General features: G+C 45.3%; 2 protein-coding genes across 9 annotated transcripts in view; one reads left to right on the top strand and one right to left on the bottom strand.

Annotated features, from left to right (window-relative positions):
* Positions 1-11,702, bottom strand: part of LOC120043224 (zinc finger protein 585A-like) — a 26,668-nt gene extending 14,966 nt beyond the window's left edge. For all 3 annotated transcript variants that reach the window (XM_038987873.1, XM_038987874.1, XM_038987875.1), the window contains exons 1-5: positions 11,326-11,702; positions 10,346-10,927; positions 9,968-10,031; positions 2,582-2,811; positions 1,588-1,981 (exon numbers count right to left, since the gene is read on the bottom strand). In XM_038987873.1, the coding sequence (XP_038843801.1) occupies positions 1,588-1,981; positions 2,582-2,811; positions 9,968-10,031; positions 10,346-10,927; positions 11,326-11,334 (1,279 nt within the window). In that variant the 5' untranslated portion in view covers positions 11,335-11,702. The remainder of the gene's footprint in view (positions 1-1,587; positions 1,982-2,581; positions 2,812-9,967; positions 10,032-10,345; positions 10,928-11,325) is intronic.
* LOC120043230 (zinc finger protein OZF-like) lies at positions 11,552-16,998 on the top strand. 6 transcript variants are annotated; one of them, XM_038987890.1, is made up of 8 exons: positions 11,566-11,842; positions 12,469-12,655; positions 12,733-12,792; positions 12,871-13,293; positions 13,541-13,659; positions 14,898-15,091; positions 16,367-16,535; positions 16,650-16,998. In XM_038987890.1, the coding sequence occupies exons 1-8, from the start codon at positions 11,831-11,833 to the stop codon at positions 16,929-16,931; spliced, it is 1,446 nt and encodes a 481-aa protein (XP_038843818.1). In that variant the 5' UTR covers positions 11,566-11,830; the 3' UTR covers positions 16,932-16,998. The 6 variants fall into 6 exon arrangements, with proteins under 6 accessions (XP_038843819.1, XP_038843815.1, XP_038843814.1 ...); XM_038987888.1 differs by having other exon boundaries at positions 11,568-11,842; positions 12,466-12,655; XM_038987889.1 differs by lacking the exon at positions 11,566-11,842 and adding an exon at positions 11,868-12,100 and having other exon boundaries at positions 12,466-12,655.

Below are 16,998 nucleotides of genomic sequence, written 5' to 3'. Positions count from 1 at the left end.
ACTTGGGCTTGTATCTTCCTGGTATCCAATAAGGAGGGGACTTGAGCTTGTATCTTCCTGGTATCCAATAAGGAGGGGACTTGGGCTTGTATCTTCCTGGTATCCAATAAGGAGGGGACTTGGGCTTGTATCTTCCTGGTATCCAATAAGGAGGGGTCTTGGGCTTGTATCTTCCTTGTATCCAATAAGGAGGGGTCTTGGGCTTGTATCTTTCTGGTATCCAATAAGGAGGGGTCTTGGGCTTGTATCTTCCTGGTATCCAATAAGGAGGGGACTTGGGCTTGTATCTTCCTGGTATCCAATAAGGAGGGGACTTGGGCTTGTATCTTCCTGGTATCCAATAAGGAGGGGACTTGGGCTTGTATCTTCCTGGTATCCAATCAGGAGGAGACTTGGGCTTGTATCTTCCTGGTATCCAATAAGGAGGGGACTTGGGCTTGTATCTTCCTGGTATCCAATAAGGAGGGGACTTGGGCTTGTATCTTCCTGGTATCCAATAAGGAGGGGACTTGGGCTTGTATCTTCCTGGTATCCAATAAGGAGGGGACTTGGGCTTGTATCTTCCTGGTATCCAATAAGGAGGGGACTTGGGCTTGTATCTTCCTGGTATCCAATAAGGAGGGGACTTGGGCTTGTATCTTCCTGGTATCCAATAAGGAGGGGACTTGGGGTTGTATCTTCCTGGTATCCAATAAGGAGGGGACTTGGGCTTGTATCTTCCTGGTATCCAATAAGGAGGGGACTTGGGCTTGTATCTTCCTGGTATCCAATAAGGAGGGGACTTGGGCTTGTATCTTCCTGGTATCCAATAAGGAGGGGACTTGGGCTTGTATCTTCCTGGTATCCAATAAGGAGGGGACTTGGGCTTGTATCTTCCTGGTATCCAATAAGGAGGGGACTTGGGCTTGTATCTTCCTGATATCCAATAAGGAGGGGTCTTGCAGTGGGTGGAGCATCTCAAATAAAACCAAGTTCTATTTTAGCGCTTGGCTACACAGACGCTAGTTCATGTACGCGAGTGGTGTGGGTGAAATGATTGATTGACATGTACTGTATGTGTGCATTTATTTTTGCACCGCTCATGCACGCAACGTGGCCGGAGAGGTTTGTGTGTAACAACTTGCTGTGGAGTTGTGAAGGCAAGCTGTGGAACGTTCCTTTAATGATATAAACCCATTGATTCTTGTAGAATATAACTTATTAATATTTAATGAGTTTAGTTCAACTGTCGTACCCCATCAGAACTCAAAATTATTTTGCTCCAATGTTTGTGAACAATGAACATTTTTAGCAAACACTGGTTAAAACTATACATTTTGATATCATAGATGGTCAGTCCTTGCATTCATAGCTCAGTCTATGCATTTGAGAGTGGTTACAATTCTCCAGGCCTGTTCCTCAGTTTTTTTACCAAAACAGAGGCGGGGTGCCCGCTTTGTTATTGTTTTAATTAAGGACTCTAGCTTTAATGATTTATATTTTATAGGAGAAGCCCTCCTTACTTTGTTTTATTAGTAGTTGGTGTGTAACTAAACCGGTCTGACACAATCAGGCATGACTATGACATGTGACAGAACATGTACTCACCAAAAGCAGGATCCTCCTCCTCCTTCACTATGACCTTCAGTCCTGGTACACCAGCTTCAGCTTGACCCAGGCTCTCTCCAGCATGTGACAGCTGGAGTCCACCACTAGGGGGCAGCGTGACGGTCTCTTCCGCATGCACCTGCTTCCTGTGTCTCCTCAGACTGGAGGCAGTGAAGAAGTCCTTGTGACAGTAGGGGCAGCGGTAACCTTTTACCCCGGTGTGTGTCCTCTGGTGTGCCCTTAGGAACCCCGGCTGGGTGAAACTCTTCCTGCACTCGGAGCAGCTGTACGGTCTCTCCTCGGAGAAGCTCTGCTGGTGTCTCTTCAGGTCTCCCAGGGAGAGGAACCTTTTACCACAGTCGGGGCAGGGGTGTGGTCTCTCCTTGATGTGTACCTACACCCAGGGCCACATTGGAAATAAGTGTATTTAAAAGGAATATAGTTTATTAAAAAACGATCAGAGTTTTTGCTTTGGACAAAAAGTGCTCAATCTTGAAAACTTGACATGCACAAAAAAACATTTTTTTTTTGTGGGGGGGGGGGGGTTGTAAATACCAAAAATATATTGTTTGACTAAAGTGATCCTTTAGATCCTGGAATCTGTATTTGGTGAAACTGCCATGTCCATTCGGGATACTACAATAATAAAACAGTTACTGAAAACAATGAACACTTTACTTTTCCCTCGGACATCATTGCACGTGCGCTAGAACACCATATGTTTTTGTGCTGCTGGACCCTCAACAACATTAGCGCCTGGGTGAACAGCGGCACCGTTTCCCCCCCTTTACGGATTTCAGCTTTAACGCTTTCACTGTTCTCTGGAATTTCTTTGTACTTTTAAATTGGTTTTAAACTGAACAACAATTGAAATAAAGAAATCAAGGATATGTCCCAAATGGCCCTGTATTCTATATATAGAGCACTACTTTTTGACAAGAGCCCAATGGTAATAGGATCCCATTTGGGACGCACTCAAATCAACTCAACCTACCCTCTGGTGTGACTCCATGTACCCCCGGGCTGAGAAGCGTTGACCACAGTCTGGACAGGAGAAGGGCTTCTCTCCCCTGTGGGTGGTCAGGTGGACACGCAGCTTGTAGAAGGTAGGGAACTGCTCTCCGCACTTCTGACAGGTGTTGCTGTGGCAAGTGTTGTTGTGGTTCTGCCGGTGTCGGACAGGTAGAGAGGCGACGGAGCTGGGAGGAGGAGCAGGACTGTCTCCTATGGGAATGAGATAGGTTTATACTGAAATAGTTTGTGTCGGGGGGCAAGGGTCAGTCTTATGTCTGGAGTATTTATCCTTTTTTATCCGGTATCCTGTGTGAATTTAAGTATGCTCCCTCTAATTCGCTCCCTCTCCCTCCCCTCCCGGAGGACCTGAGCCCTGGGACCATGCCTCAGGACTACTTGGCCTGATGACTCCTTGTTGTCCCCAGTCCACCTGGTCATGCTGCTGCTCCAGTTTCAACTGTTCTGCCGGCGGCTATGGAACCCTGACCTGTTCACCGGACGTACTACCTTGTCCCGGACCTGCTGTTTTCGACTCTCTCTCTCTCTACCGCACCTGCTACCTTTAACTCTGAATGCTCAGCTATGAAAAGCCAATTGATATTTACTCCTGAGGTGCTGACCTGTTGCACCCTCTACAACCACTATGATTATTATTATTATTTGACCCTGCTGGTCATCTATGAACATTTGAACATCTTGGCCATGTACTGTTATAATCTCCACCCGGCACATCCAGAAGAGGACTGGCCACCCCTCATAGCCTGGTTCCTCTCTAGGTTTCTTTCTAGGGAGTTTTTCCTAGCCACCGTGCTTCTACATCTGCATTGCTTACTGTTTGGGGTTTTAGGCTGGGTTTCTGTACAGCACTTTGTGACATCAGCTGATGTAAAATGGGCTTTATAAATATATTTGATTGATTGATTGATTGGTTAGACCAGAACCATGTGTTTACAGAACTGGAAGGAGGAGCAGGACCATCTCCTGTGGGAATGAGATAGGATTGGTTAGACCAGAACCATGTGTTTAGACAGCTGGGCGATTAAGGCTTCGGCATTATGATGCATTTACATGAAACTACAACATTCTACGGAGCCATGTTAGCACCTCATTAGCATAACATGGGGAATGGCATGCCACTAGAATGGGCATTATGATGCATTTACATGAAACTACAACATTCTATGGGGCCATGTTAGCACACCATTAGCATAACATGGGAAACATTTAAATAATTATATGTCACTGAATGCCTAGAATTAGAACAATATTACAATTTCAAAGTTGGTCCAACACTCTAAATATGTCTCTGGGTTAGACCAGTGGCCACCAGACCTGGGTTCAAATACTATCTGAAATCTTTCAGATACTGTTAGCGTTTGCTCTAGCTTGCCAGGAGTACCAGATGGGCGGGGTTTGTGGTTTTTGAGGCTACACTTATTGGTTCCATTGCGCAAGACAAGCCCAATTAATCCCAGATAAAGTATTTGGAATGACTTCAAATACACTAAACAAAAATATAAAACACAACATGTAAAGTGTTGGTCCCATGTTTCAAGAGCTGAAATAAAAGATCCCAGAAATTTCCCATAAAAAGCTTATTTCTCTAACATTTTGTGCACAAATTTGTTTACATCCTGTTAGTGAGCATTTCTCCTTTGCCAAGATAATCCATCCACCTGACAGGTGTGGCATATCAAGAAGCTGATTAAACAGCATGATCATTACACAGGTGCACCTTGTGCTGGGGACAAAAGGCCACTCAGTTTTGTCACACAACACAATGCCACAGATGTCTCAAGTTTTGAAGGAGTGTGAAATTGGCATGCTGACTGCAAGAATGTCCACCAGATCTGTTGCCAGAGAATTTAATGTAAAATGTTTGAGAATTTGGCAGTACGTCCAACCGGCCTTACAACCGCAGACCACGTGTAACCACGCCAGGCCAGGACCTCCACATCTGGCTTCTTCACCAGGTACCCGGACAGCTGATGAAACTGTGGGTTTTGCACAACCAAAGAATTTCTGCATAAACTGTCAGAAACCGTCTCAGGGCAGCTCATTTGCGTGCTCGTTGTCCTCACCAGGGTCTTGACCCAACTGCTGTTCAGCATCGAAACCGACTTCAGTGGGTAAATGCTCAACTTCGATGGCCACAGAGTTCCTCTGTCCAGTGTCTGTGTTCTTTTGCCCATCTTAATATTTTATTTTTATTGGCCAGTCTGAGATAAGGCTTTTTCTTTGCAACTCTGCCTAGAAGGCCAGCATCCCGGAGTCACCTCTTCACTGTTGACGTTGAGACTGGTGTTTTGCGGGTACTATTTAATGAAGCTGCGAGTTGAGGACTTGTGAGGTGTCTGTTTCTTCAAACTAGACACTCTAATGTACTTGTCCTCTTGCTCAGTTGTGCACCGGGGCCTCCCACTCCTCTTTCTATTCTGGTTAGAGACAGTTTGCTCTGTTCTGTGAAGGGAGTAGTATACAGCGTTGTACGAGATCTTCAGTTTCTTGGCAATTTCTCACATGGATTAACCTTCATTTCTCAGAACAAGAATAGACAAGAATGAGTTTAAGAAGAAAGTTCTTTGTTTCTGGCCATTTTGAGCCTGTAATCAAACCCACAAATGCTGATGCTCCAGATACTCAACTAGTCTAAAGAAGGCCAATTTTATTGCTTCTTTAATCAGAACAACAGTTTTCAGCTGTGCTAACATAATTGCAAAAGGGTTTTCTAATGATCAATTAGCCTTTTAAAATTATAAACTTTGATTAGCTGACACAATGTGCCATTGGAACACAGGAGTGATGGTTGCTGATAACGGGCCTCTGTACGCCTATGTAGATATTCCATAAAAAAATCTGCCGTTTCCAGCAACAATAGTCATTTACAACATCAACAATGTCTACACTGTATTTCTGATCAATTTGAAGTTATTTTAAATGGACAAAAAACAAGGACATTTCTAAGTGACCCCAAAAATTTGAACGGTTGTGGAACATTGAACATTATTCAGGATAAAAACACAATGAAGCTCTAAAAACACAAAGTCCGGAGGCATATTAACACTGACTATACAAAACATTAGGACAGCTTTTTTCCATCTACGTAACATTGCAAAAATCAGAAACTTTCTGTCCAAAAATGATGCAGAAAAATTAATCCATGCTTTTGTTACTTATAGGTTAGATTACTGCAATGCTCTACTTTCCGGCTACCTGGAGAAAGCACTAAATAAACTTCAGTTAGTGCTAAATACGGCTGCTAGAATCCTGACTAGAACCCCAAAAATGTATCATATTACTCCAGTGCTAGCCTCCCTACACTGGCTTCCTGTTAAGGCAAGAGCTGATTTCAAGGTTTTACTGCTAACCTACAAAGTATTACATAGGCTTGCTCCTACCTATCTTTCCGATTGTGTCCTGCCGTACATACCTACACGTACGCTACGGTCACAAGACGCAGGCCTCCTAATTGTCCCTAGAATTTTTAAGCAAACAGCTGGAGGCAGGGCTTTCTCCTATAGCTCCATTTTTATGGAATGGTCTGCCTACCCATGTGAGAGACGCAGACTCGGTCTCAACCTTTAAGTCTTTACTAAAGACTCATCTCTTCAGTCGGTCATATGATTGAGTGTAGTCTGGCCCAGGAGTGTGAAGGTGAACGGAAAGGCTCTGGAGCAACGAACCGCCCTTGCTGCCTCTGCCTGGCCGGTTCCCCTCTCTCCACTGGAATTCTCTGCCTCTAACCCTATTACAGGGGCTGAGTCACTGGCTTACTGGTGCTCTTCCATGCCGTCCCTAGGAGTGGTGCGTCACTTGAGTGGGTTGAGTTACTGACGTGATCTTCCTGTCTGGGTTGGAGCCCCCCCCCTTGGGTTGTGCCATGGCGGAGATCTTTGTGGGCTATACTCGGCCTTGTCTCAGGATGGTAAGTTGGTGGTTGAAGATATCCCTCTAGTGGTGTGGGGGCTGTGCTTTGGCAAAGTGGGTGGGGTCCTATCCTGCCTGTTTGGCCCTGTCCGAGGGTATCATCGGATGGGGCCACAGTGTCTCCTGACCCCTTCTGTCGCAGCCTCCAGTATTTATGCTGCAGTAGTTTATGTGTCGGGGGCTAGGGTCAGTCTGTTATATCTGGAGTACTTCTGTCTTATCCGGTGTCCTGTGTGAATTTAAGTATGCTCTCTCTAATTCTCTCTTTCTCTCTCTCTCTCTCTCGGAGGACCTGAGCCCTAGGACCATGCCTCAGGACTACCTGGCATGATGACTCCTTGCTGTCCCCAGTCCACCTGGCCGTGCTGCTGCTCCAGTTTCAACTGTTCTGCCTGCGGCTATGGAACCCTGACCTGTTCACCGGACGTGCTACCTGTCCCAGACCTGCTGTTTTCAACTCTCTAGAGACAGCAGGAGCGGTAGAGATACTCTTAATGATCGGCTATGAAAAGCCAACTGACATTTACTCCTGAGGTGCTGACTTGTTGCACCCTCGACAACTACTGTGATTATTATTATTTGACCATGCTGGTCATTTATGAACATTTGAACATCTTGGCCATGTTCTGTTATAATCTCCACCCGCCACCCCTCATAGCCTGGTTCCTCTCTAGGTTTATTCCTAGGTTTTGGCCTTTCTAGGGAGTTTTTCCTAGCCACTGTGCTTCTACATCTGCATTGCTTGCTGTTTGGGGTTTTAGGCTGGGTTTCTGTACAGCACTTTGAGATATCAGTTGATGTAAGAACGGCTATATAAATACATTTGATTTGATTAGAAACACCTTCCTAATATTGAGTTGCACCTCCCCTTTTGATCTCAGAACAGACAAAATTTATCGGGGCATGGACTCCACAAGGTGTCGAAAGAGTTCCACAGGGATGCTGGCCCATGTTGACTCCAATGCTTCCCACGGTTGTGTCAAGTTGGCTGGATGTCCTTTGGGTGGTGGACCATTCTTGATACACACAGGAAACTGTTAAGTGTCAAAAACGCAGCAGAGTTGCAGTTCTTCACACAAATCGGTGCGTCTGACGCCTACTACCACACCTACTACCACACCTACTACCACACCTACTACCACACCTACTACCACACCTACTACCACACCCCGTTCAAAGGCACAAATCTTTTGTCTTGCCCATTCACCCTCTGAATGGCACACATACACAATTCATGTCTCTAATGTCTCAAGGCTTAAAAATCCTTCTTTAACCCGTCTCCTCCCCTTCATCTACACTGATTGAAGTGGATTTAACAAGTGACATCAATAAGGGATCATAGATTTCACCTGGTCAGTCTATGTTTATTTTTTTAAATGTTATTTAACCTTTATTTAACGAGGCAAGTCAGTTAAAAACAAATGATTATTTACAATGACGGCCTACCAAAAGGCAAAAGGCCTCCTGCGGGGACGGGGATAAAAAAAAAATATATATATATACACTGCTCAAAAAAATAAAGGGAACACTTAAACAACACAATGTAACTCCAAGTCAATCACACTTCTGTGAAATCAAACTGTCCACTTAGGAAGCAACACTGATTGACAATAAATTTCACATGCTGTTGTGCAAATGGAATAGACAAAAGGTGGAAATTATAGGCAATTAGCAAGACACCCCCAAAAAAGGAGTGATTCTGCAGGTGGTGACCACAGACCACTTCTCAGTTCCTATGCTTCCTGGCTGATGTTTTGGTCACTTTTGAATGCTGGCGGTGCTCTCACTCTAGTGGTAGCATGAGACGGAGTCTACAACCCACACAAGTGGCTCAGGTAGTGCAGTTCATCCAGGATGGCACATCAATGCGAGCTGTGGCAAAAAGGTTTGCTGTGTCTGTCAGCGTAGTGTCCAGAGCATGGAGGCGCTACCAGGAGACAGGCCAGTACATCAGGAGACGTGGAGGAGGCCGTAGGAGGGCAACAACCCAGCAGCAGGACCGCTACCTCCGCCTTTGTGCAAGGAGGTGCACTGCCAGAGCCCTGCAAAATGACCTCCAGCAGGCCACAAATGTGCATGTGTCTGCTCAAACGGTCAGAAACAGACTCCATGAGGGTGGTATGAGGGCCCGACGTCCACAGGTGGGGGTTGTGCTTACAGCCCAACACCGTGCAGGACGTTTGGCATTTGCCAGAGAACACCAAGATTGGCAAATTCGCCACTGGCGCCCTGTGCTCTTCACAGATGAAAGCAGGTTCACACTGAGCACATGAGCACATGTGACAGACGTGACAGAGTCTGGAGACGCCGTGGAGAATGTTCTGCTGCCTGCAACATCCTCCAGCATGACCGGTTTGGCGATGGGTCAGTCATGGTGTGGGGTGGCATTTCTTTGTGGGGCCGCACAGCCCTCCATGTGCTCGCCAGAGGTAGCCTGACTGCCAATAGGTACCGAGATGAGCTCCTCAGACCCCTTGTGAGACCATATGCTGACACATGCACATTTGTGGCCTGCTGGAGGTCATTTTGCAGGGCTCTGGCAGTGCACCTCCTTGCACAAAGGCGGAGGTAGCGGTCCTGCTGCTGGGTTGTTGCCCTCCTACGGCCTCCTCCACGTCTCCTGATGTACTGGCCTGTCTCCTGGTAGCGCCTCCATGCTCTGGACACTACGCTGACAGACACAGCAAACCTTTTTGCCACAGCTCGCATTGATGTGCCATCCTGGATGAACTGCACTACCTGAGCCACTTGTGTGGGTTGTAGACTCCGTCTCATGCTACCACTAGAGTGAGAGCACCGCCAGCATTCAAAAGTGACCAAAACATCAGCCAGGAAGCATAGGAACTGAGAAGTGGTCTGTGGTCACCACCTGCAGAATCACTCCTTTTTTGGGGGTGTCTTGCTAATTGCCTATAATTTCCACCTTTTGTCTATTCCATTTGCACAACAGCATGTGAAATTTATTGTCAATCAGGGTTGCTTCCTAAGTGGACAGTTTGATTTCACAGAAGTGTGATTGACTTGGAGTTACATTGTGTTGTTTAAGTGTTCCCTTTATTTTTTTGAGCAGTGTATATACATATATGTCATGGAAAGAGCTGGTGTTCTTAATGTTTTGTACACTCAGAGTATATTGTGGTCCTCAAAGGGCCAGCAACTCATTTGAACATGATTTGCAATTGAAGATGTGTGTTCGTTTGTTTGTTTGCATAGTAGCAACATGTCATAGTAGCAACATGTCATAGTAGCAACATGTCATAGTAGCAACATGTCATAGTAGCAACATGTCATAATGGCAACATGTCATAGTGGCAACATGTCATAGTAGCAACATGTCATAGTAGCAACATGTCATAGTAGCAACATGTCATAGTAGCAACATGTCATAGTGGCAACATGTCATAGTAGCAACATGTCTTCCTAAACCCCTCATCAGTACCTTGAGCCAGACGGACCTCCTGTTGTTCTGGCAGCACATCCACTACAGCCTGAAGTTTAGAATTCTAAAATGAAGCAACAATGAAAAGTTAAAGAACGTTAAAACATACCTGTTGAAAAGTTATTGTACAGCTAGCTGTGCACTACTTTTTTACCAGCCACCAGGGCCAATCCCTATTCCCTAAATAGTACACTACCTTTGACCAGGGTCCATAGGGCTGAGTAACTGATTATAGCCAGCTCCTGTCAAAAGTAGTGCACTATATAGGGATGGCCCCTGGTGCCTGGTCAAAAGTAGTACACTATATAAGGAGTAGGGTGCCAATTGAGACACAGCCCTAGTTCCTCCAATTGAGACACAGCCCTAGATCTCCCCCACCTTGTTACTGGTATCGTCCTGTTGGACAAGCAGCTCCTGTTGGTGTGGCAGCACATCTCCAGCAGCTCTTAGTCTAGTCGACCCCTCAGCGTGACCCCTTCCGTGTCTCAACAAGGCTCCTGATTGGTAGAAGCTCTTCCCACAGTCAGGTGCAAGGCAGCGGTAGGGCTTCTCCCCCGTGTGGCTCCTCTGGTGTATCCTAAAGGAGGACTGCTGAGAGAAGCTCTTCCCACACACGGTGCAGTGGAACGGCTTCTCTCCCGTGTGGGTCTTCATGTGTCGGTCCCGGGACTGTTTTGTAGTGAAGAGTCGTCCACACACAGAGCAGGGGAAGGACTTCTTAGTGGATGATGTTGTGTTGTAGAGGTTGTTCTGTTGTACTACAGAGACATCAGACTCACACCACACTCCTCTCTCTTCCGCTGAAACCTTTGAGGCCAGTGTTTCACAGTGATGGAGATAATCGTGGTTTTCCAACACCATTTTCTGCTGGCTCAACAGTGAGCTCTGGTCACCATGGTTACAGTCAGCTCCAGCATTGTAGGGAAGAGGAGACAGGCTGGCCGCTTGGTCGACAGACTCCTGCAGCAGAGAACAGCACAGGCTAGGCTACATCCGTACAGGTAAACAATTGAAACAAATTCAGCACTTGGTTCAGTCTACTCCGCTGGACCCTGAGTTAGGAACATCGCTACACTGCTGTGCTGTATTGTCTCCTGCCGGAAGCTAAAGTAAACATTCCTAAAAATCAAGAAGTTGTTGCTGCTTTCTTTCACATTGCGAAACAACACAGTTAACGCCAGACACATGAAAGGGTGACTATATGATTAGCTAAAAGCTACAATGTTATTACACCAACAATTCAACTGAAAGCAGATACTAGTAGGCATCGGCGACAAGCCAGCAAGCTTAGCTACATGAAATCTTTACACTCATATCTTGAAAGAAAGCGGTTCCTCCTCCCACAAGATTCCTCTCACCTCATCCATGCTGTGTTGTTAAGATGGTCCACCAGGCAGGAATATGACAGGATCACTGAGATGACACACGGACCATCAGCAGGTCGGGAAAGTTGTCATGTCACACAGGACAGGGCCATGGCTAACGGTAGCTAAACCTGTTAACCTGTTAGGCTTACGATGTTGCCCAGTACATAATAGTCCGGTGTTCTCCAAAAGTTGCTGTTCAACGAAGTCCTGTGGCCGATGAACGTAAGACAAAAGCGAAGTTCATAGCTGAATAGTTGTATTAGCAAATGCAAAAATGGGAAGATAAGAAGCTACCATCGGCTAACTATAAACTTGCTAGCTTAACAGTAAAAAGACCGAAGTAAAAGATACAGGCGAAATCACAAGCGGTAGTTGATTACTCTCGTCTATCGTGTCTAGATGATCACGTCTGACGACACTGAGGCGGAAGCGGGACGAAAACAACAACCAGTTTTTTTCATATTCTGAGCTTTTTTAAAGAGCACTACTATATACAATGGACGTGGTGGTGAGTAGATAACAATAAACTCAAATATAACGTGTATAATGTTTCGAAGGTGGGCGTATGTTTTTTGTTTTCAGCGGCCAGATCTGAACAACGCAGCAGTTTCCTAGCCTGGTGGAAGCAGTCTAATCGATACGTTCACCGTTCTATTTCACGTTACATAAGTGAAGTGAAATAGCATAGAATGGTCAATGCAGCGATCATGTTGATTCCACCAGGCTAGCGGTTTCCATCAAGGAATATGTATAGATGCATGTTCAGGTATGATGTAGAATAAACCAGAATCTGGGTTTACGAAGGAGTCAGTTGAATATTGCGATTCTCCTATAAGCCCAGGAAACAGCCATTCAACTTGCCATTCACAATTTTTCAAACTTAATCATGTTAAAATATGTTCGGTACCGACCAAAGAATGGAGTTAAGATGAACAAATATCTTCATTACTACTGTTCCGGCCGGCATGTGCTTCGAAAAAAAACACGAAATAAATTCAATAATTCAATAAATAAATAAATATATACTAAAGAAAGTTACAAAGTTACATGTAACCCTAAAAATGCCTTGTCTGGAAACATTCTTAGTAAGTGCACATGTGCCAAATCCACTTCAGTTTTCTTCTCTCTCAGGAGACCAAACTCCCAGGGTCCCCTGGGCCCAAAGGTATCCATGGAGACCAAGTAACGCAGACCCTGAGGGTGGTGAAGCAGGAGGACTGTGGGCCCCTAACAACACCCCTAACAACGTACTTGAGTTTTGCCCATGTGAAAACAGAAGAAGAGGAGGAAGAGATATGGGGTGTGGCTCACCCAAGTACAGGTGCTCTTGCCTTCTCTCTCTTTGTGATTTGTTTATTTACAACTTGCCGGGATTTCAATCTTGTGTGTTTCCTTCAGGGTTCTTCAACGTCAAGAAGGAGGAAGAGGAAGAAGCCATTGTATATCCTATACAGCCTAGTGAGTACAGCATCACAGAGGAGCTACCATGGAGTTACTAAGCCTCTTATCTGACCTGAGATGTGTCTGTTCCCTCAGATGACAACCCAAGCCCCACTTCTGACATTACCAGCCACAGTTCTGACGACTCCAGCCCTGACAATGGCCCTCGAGCCACCCCTGACAAGAACAACCCCCGCCATAACAACGACCCCAGGTCTGGCCCTGCCAGTGGAGGGGCATCGGACAAGGACCCTGCATCCGGAGAGGAAGATGAGGAGGGAGATGAGAGGAGCTCCCAGATCTCAGCAAACCCAGGGACTAAGCCCAACAAGACCAAAGGCGGTCATCAGAGGCCGTTCCCCTGCTCTAGGTGTGGGAAGCGTTTATCCACCACTGTTAGCTTAGACAAACACCAGATCATCCACACCCGACTGAGGCCGTACCCCTGCTCCGTACCGGCCTGCACCAAGAGGTTCTGCTCACCAGCCGAGCTGAAGAGACACACACTCACACACACAGGTTTCTTTTACTTTGGTTACTTTCGAAAGTATTCAGTCTAAATTTATTTTCAAAGTTGAATCAAGTGAAAAATCAAGAGTCAAGTTCTAACCTGATCTGGTCAATAAATATTTTTGCCACAAGTTTTGTCCACTTTTTTTGGTTGAATTGTTTTAAGGTCATTCTAGTGTACCTTTTTTAAAAAGCATTTAATCATCAGACATTCAAGTTCAATACATTGTGTGTTTTGTGTCCTCATCCAATACAGGAGAGAAACCATTCCCCTGTACAGACTGTGACAAGAGCTTCACCATACTGGCTGCGTTAAAGACCCACCAGAGAACACACACAGGAGAGAGACCGTATGTCTGTGAGGTGTGTGGAAAGGTTGGTCTCTTTTACTGATTGTTTACTTTTTGTCATTTGATTGTTTGTACTGTAAAGACTGTTGCGATTTTAAAATAGATTTTGTAGTAATTTATCGTTTTTTATGGACTGTGATAGTCGGAATGTATAGAGGAGACAGATACAGAGAGAGAGAGAGGATTTGTACCCATGTCGCCAGGTGTATCCACTGAGTGTACACAACATTAGGAACACCTGCTCCATGACACAGACTGACCAGGTGTATCCACTGAGTGTACACAACATTAGGAACACCTGCTCCATGACACAGACTGACCAGGTGAATCCACTGAGTGTACACAACATTAGGGAACACCTGCTCCATGACACAGACTGACCAGGTGAATCCACTGAGTGTACACAACATTAGGAACACCTGCTCCATGACATAGACTGACCAGGTGTATCCACTGAGTGTACACAACATTAGGAACACCTGCTCCATGACACAGACTGACCAGGTGAATCCACTGAGTGTACACAACATTAGGAACACCTGCTCCATGACACAGACTGACCAGGTGAATCCACTGAGTGTACACAACATAAGGAACACCTGCTCCATGACACAGACTGACCAGGTGAATCCACTGAGTGTACACAACATTAGGAACACCTGCTCCATGACACAGACTGACCAGGTGAATCCACTGAGTGTACACAACATTAGGAACACCTGCTCCATGACATAGACTGACCAGGTGAGTCCAGTTTAACGCTATGATCCCTTATTGATGTCACTTGTTAAATCCACTTCAATCAGTGTAGATGAAGGGGAGGAGACGGGTTAAAGAAGTATTGTTAAGCCTTGAGACGTAAGACAAAATATTTAAGTGCCTTTGAACGGAGTATTGTAGTCGGTGCCAGGTGTACCGGTTTGAGTGTGTCAAGATACCACAACGCTGCTGGGTTTTTCACACTCAACAATTTCCTGTGTGTATCAAGAATGGTCCACCACCCAAAGCACATCCAACCAACTTGACACAACTGTGGGAAGCATTGGAGTCAACATGGGCCAGCATCTTTGTGGGATTCTTTCAACAGCTTGTAGAGGCCACGCCCCCAACGAAGTGAGGCTGTTCTAAGGGCAAAAGGGGGGTGTGCAACTCAATATTAGCAAGGCGTTCCTAATGTTTTGTCCACTCAGTGTAAATACTCCAGACCCCTGGCAAAAGTGTGTCGTGATTTTAAATGCATTTTACATTTGATTTGGTTTTAAGGGTTTCGCCCAAACGGGGAACCTGAGATCCCACGAGCGCAGGCACACCGGAGAGAGACCGTTCTCCTGCTCTTTCTGTGGAAAGACATTTGTCGAGTCTGGCCACCTGAAGAAGCACCAGCGTATCCATACAGGAGAGAAGCCGTACCACTGCAGCAGCTGCCCCATGAAGTTCCCTTCCTCCAGCGAGCTCAGGTAACTCAGGGCCTATATTCATAAATCGTCTGAGTAGGAGTGCGGATTTAGGATCCGTTTTGTCTTTTAGATTATAATGACTGGACTGAGGGATCTGATCCTAGATCAGCACTCCTATTGGATCTGATCTGAACAACATCATATGTACAAGAGGACCTGATCCTAGATCAGCACTCCTATTGGATCTGATCTGAACAACATCACATGTACAAGGGGACCTGATCCTAGATCAGCACTCCTATTGGATCTGATCTGAACAACATCACATGTACAAGGGGACCTGATCCTAGATCATCACTCCTATTGGATCTGATCTGAACAACATCACATGTACAAGGGGACCTGATCCTAGATCAGCACTCCTATTGGATCTGAACAACATCACATGTACAAGGGGACCTGATCCTAGATCAGCACTCCTATTGGATCTGAACAACATCACATGTACAAGGGGACCTGATCCTAGATCAGCACTCCTATTGGATCTGATCTGAACAACATCACATGTACAAGGGGACCTGATCCTAGATCAGCACTCCTATTGGATCTGAACAACATCACATGTACAAGGGGACCTGATCCTAGATCAGCACTCCTATTGGATCTGAACAACATCACATGTACAAGGGGACCTGATCCTAGATCAGCACTCCTATTGGATCTGATCTGAACAACATCACATGTACAAGGGGACCTGATCCTAGATCAGCACTCCTATTGGATCTGATCTGAACAACATCACATGTACAAGGGGACCTGATCCTAGATCATCACTCCTATTGGATCTGATCTGAACAACATCACATGTACAAGACAAGGGGACCTGATCCTAGATCAGCACTCCTATTGGATCTGATCTGAACAACATCACATGGACAAGGGAACCTGATCCTAGATCAGCACTCCTATTGGATCTGATCTGAACAACATCACATGTACAAGGGAACCTGATCCTAGATCAGCACTCCTACTTCGAGATGCTTTATGAGTATGGGCCCATGTGTTACTCACCTGATAACGTAACAAACAACGGACATTGTAATAAGTTATTACGTTTTTATCTGGAGAAAAAGTTATCAAGTAATCTGTTTGTTTTATTACGACATCCGTTATGTCGTAATTTATTTCATTAAACTGTATTTGCTGTTGTTATGATTCAATGTTGTCATGTCTTTTTTTTTTAACTGTCACAAACCAATTTCCCAATGTGGGATATTCAAGTGAACTAGAACTACTAGTACTTAACCAGTGTTCTTGCATTGCCTGTTGTTCCAGGGTCCATGAGAAGATCCACAGCCAGGACAAGCCTCACAGCTGCTCCTACTGCGACAAGGCATTCAAACAGCTGTCCAACCTCAAGCTCCACCAGAGAATACACTCTGACGAGAAGCCTTACGTCTGCTCCTACTGCGACAAGACCTTCCGTGCTCAGGGAACCTTAAAGGTACAATATAACTATTTTTTTTTCTTCAGTTACACAACATAATACTTGCTGTGTACAGTATACTGAAATTGTTATTAATTAATACAATTTATATTTTGTATTTTTGCTTTGAAGGTGCATCTGAGGACTCACACAGGAGAGAGGCCTTACCCCTGCTTAGACTGTGACAAGCGTTTCATCACGTCCTCAGAGTTAAAGGTGCACCAGAGGATTCACACAGGAGAGAAGCCCTTCTACTGCTATGACTGTGGGAAGAGTTACTATCAGCTGAAGCAGCTGAAGGAACATATGAAGTTCAACCCGGATCACAGCACCACACGTAGCGGACTCAATAACATAGAGGACGAGGACAAGCTCTACTCTACGTCACACGATGATGATGTAACAATGTCTTGATTTTTTTTTTTTTGGCTAGAAACAAACATTTTTTTTATTTATTTAACCTTTATTTAACTAGGCAAGT

The sequence above is a fragment of the Salvelinus namaycush genome, unplaced genomic scaffold, assembly GCF_016432855.1.
Source record: "Salvelinus namaycush isolate Seneca unplaced genomic scaffold, SaNama_1.0 Scaffold88, whole genome shotgun sequence".
Lineage (NCBI taxonomy): Eukaryota > Metazoa > Chordata > Actinopteri > Salmoniformes > Salmonidae > Salvelinus > Salvelinus namaycush.
Note: the sequence above shows the minus strand (reverse complement) of the source record. Positions and strands in the feature narration are given on the sequence as shown.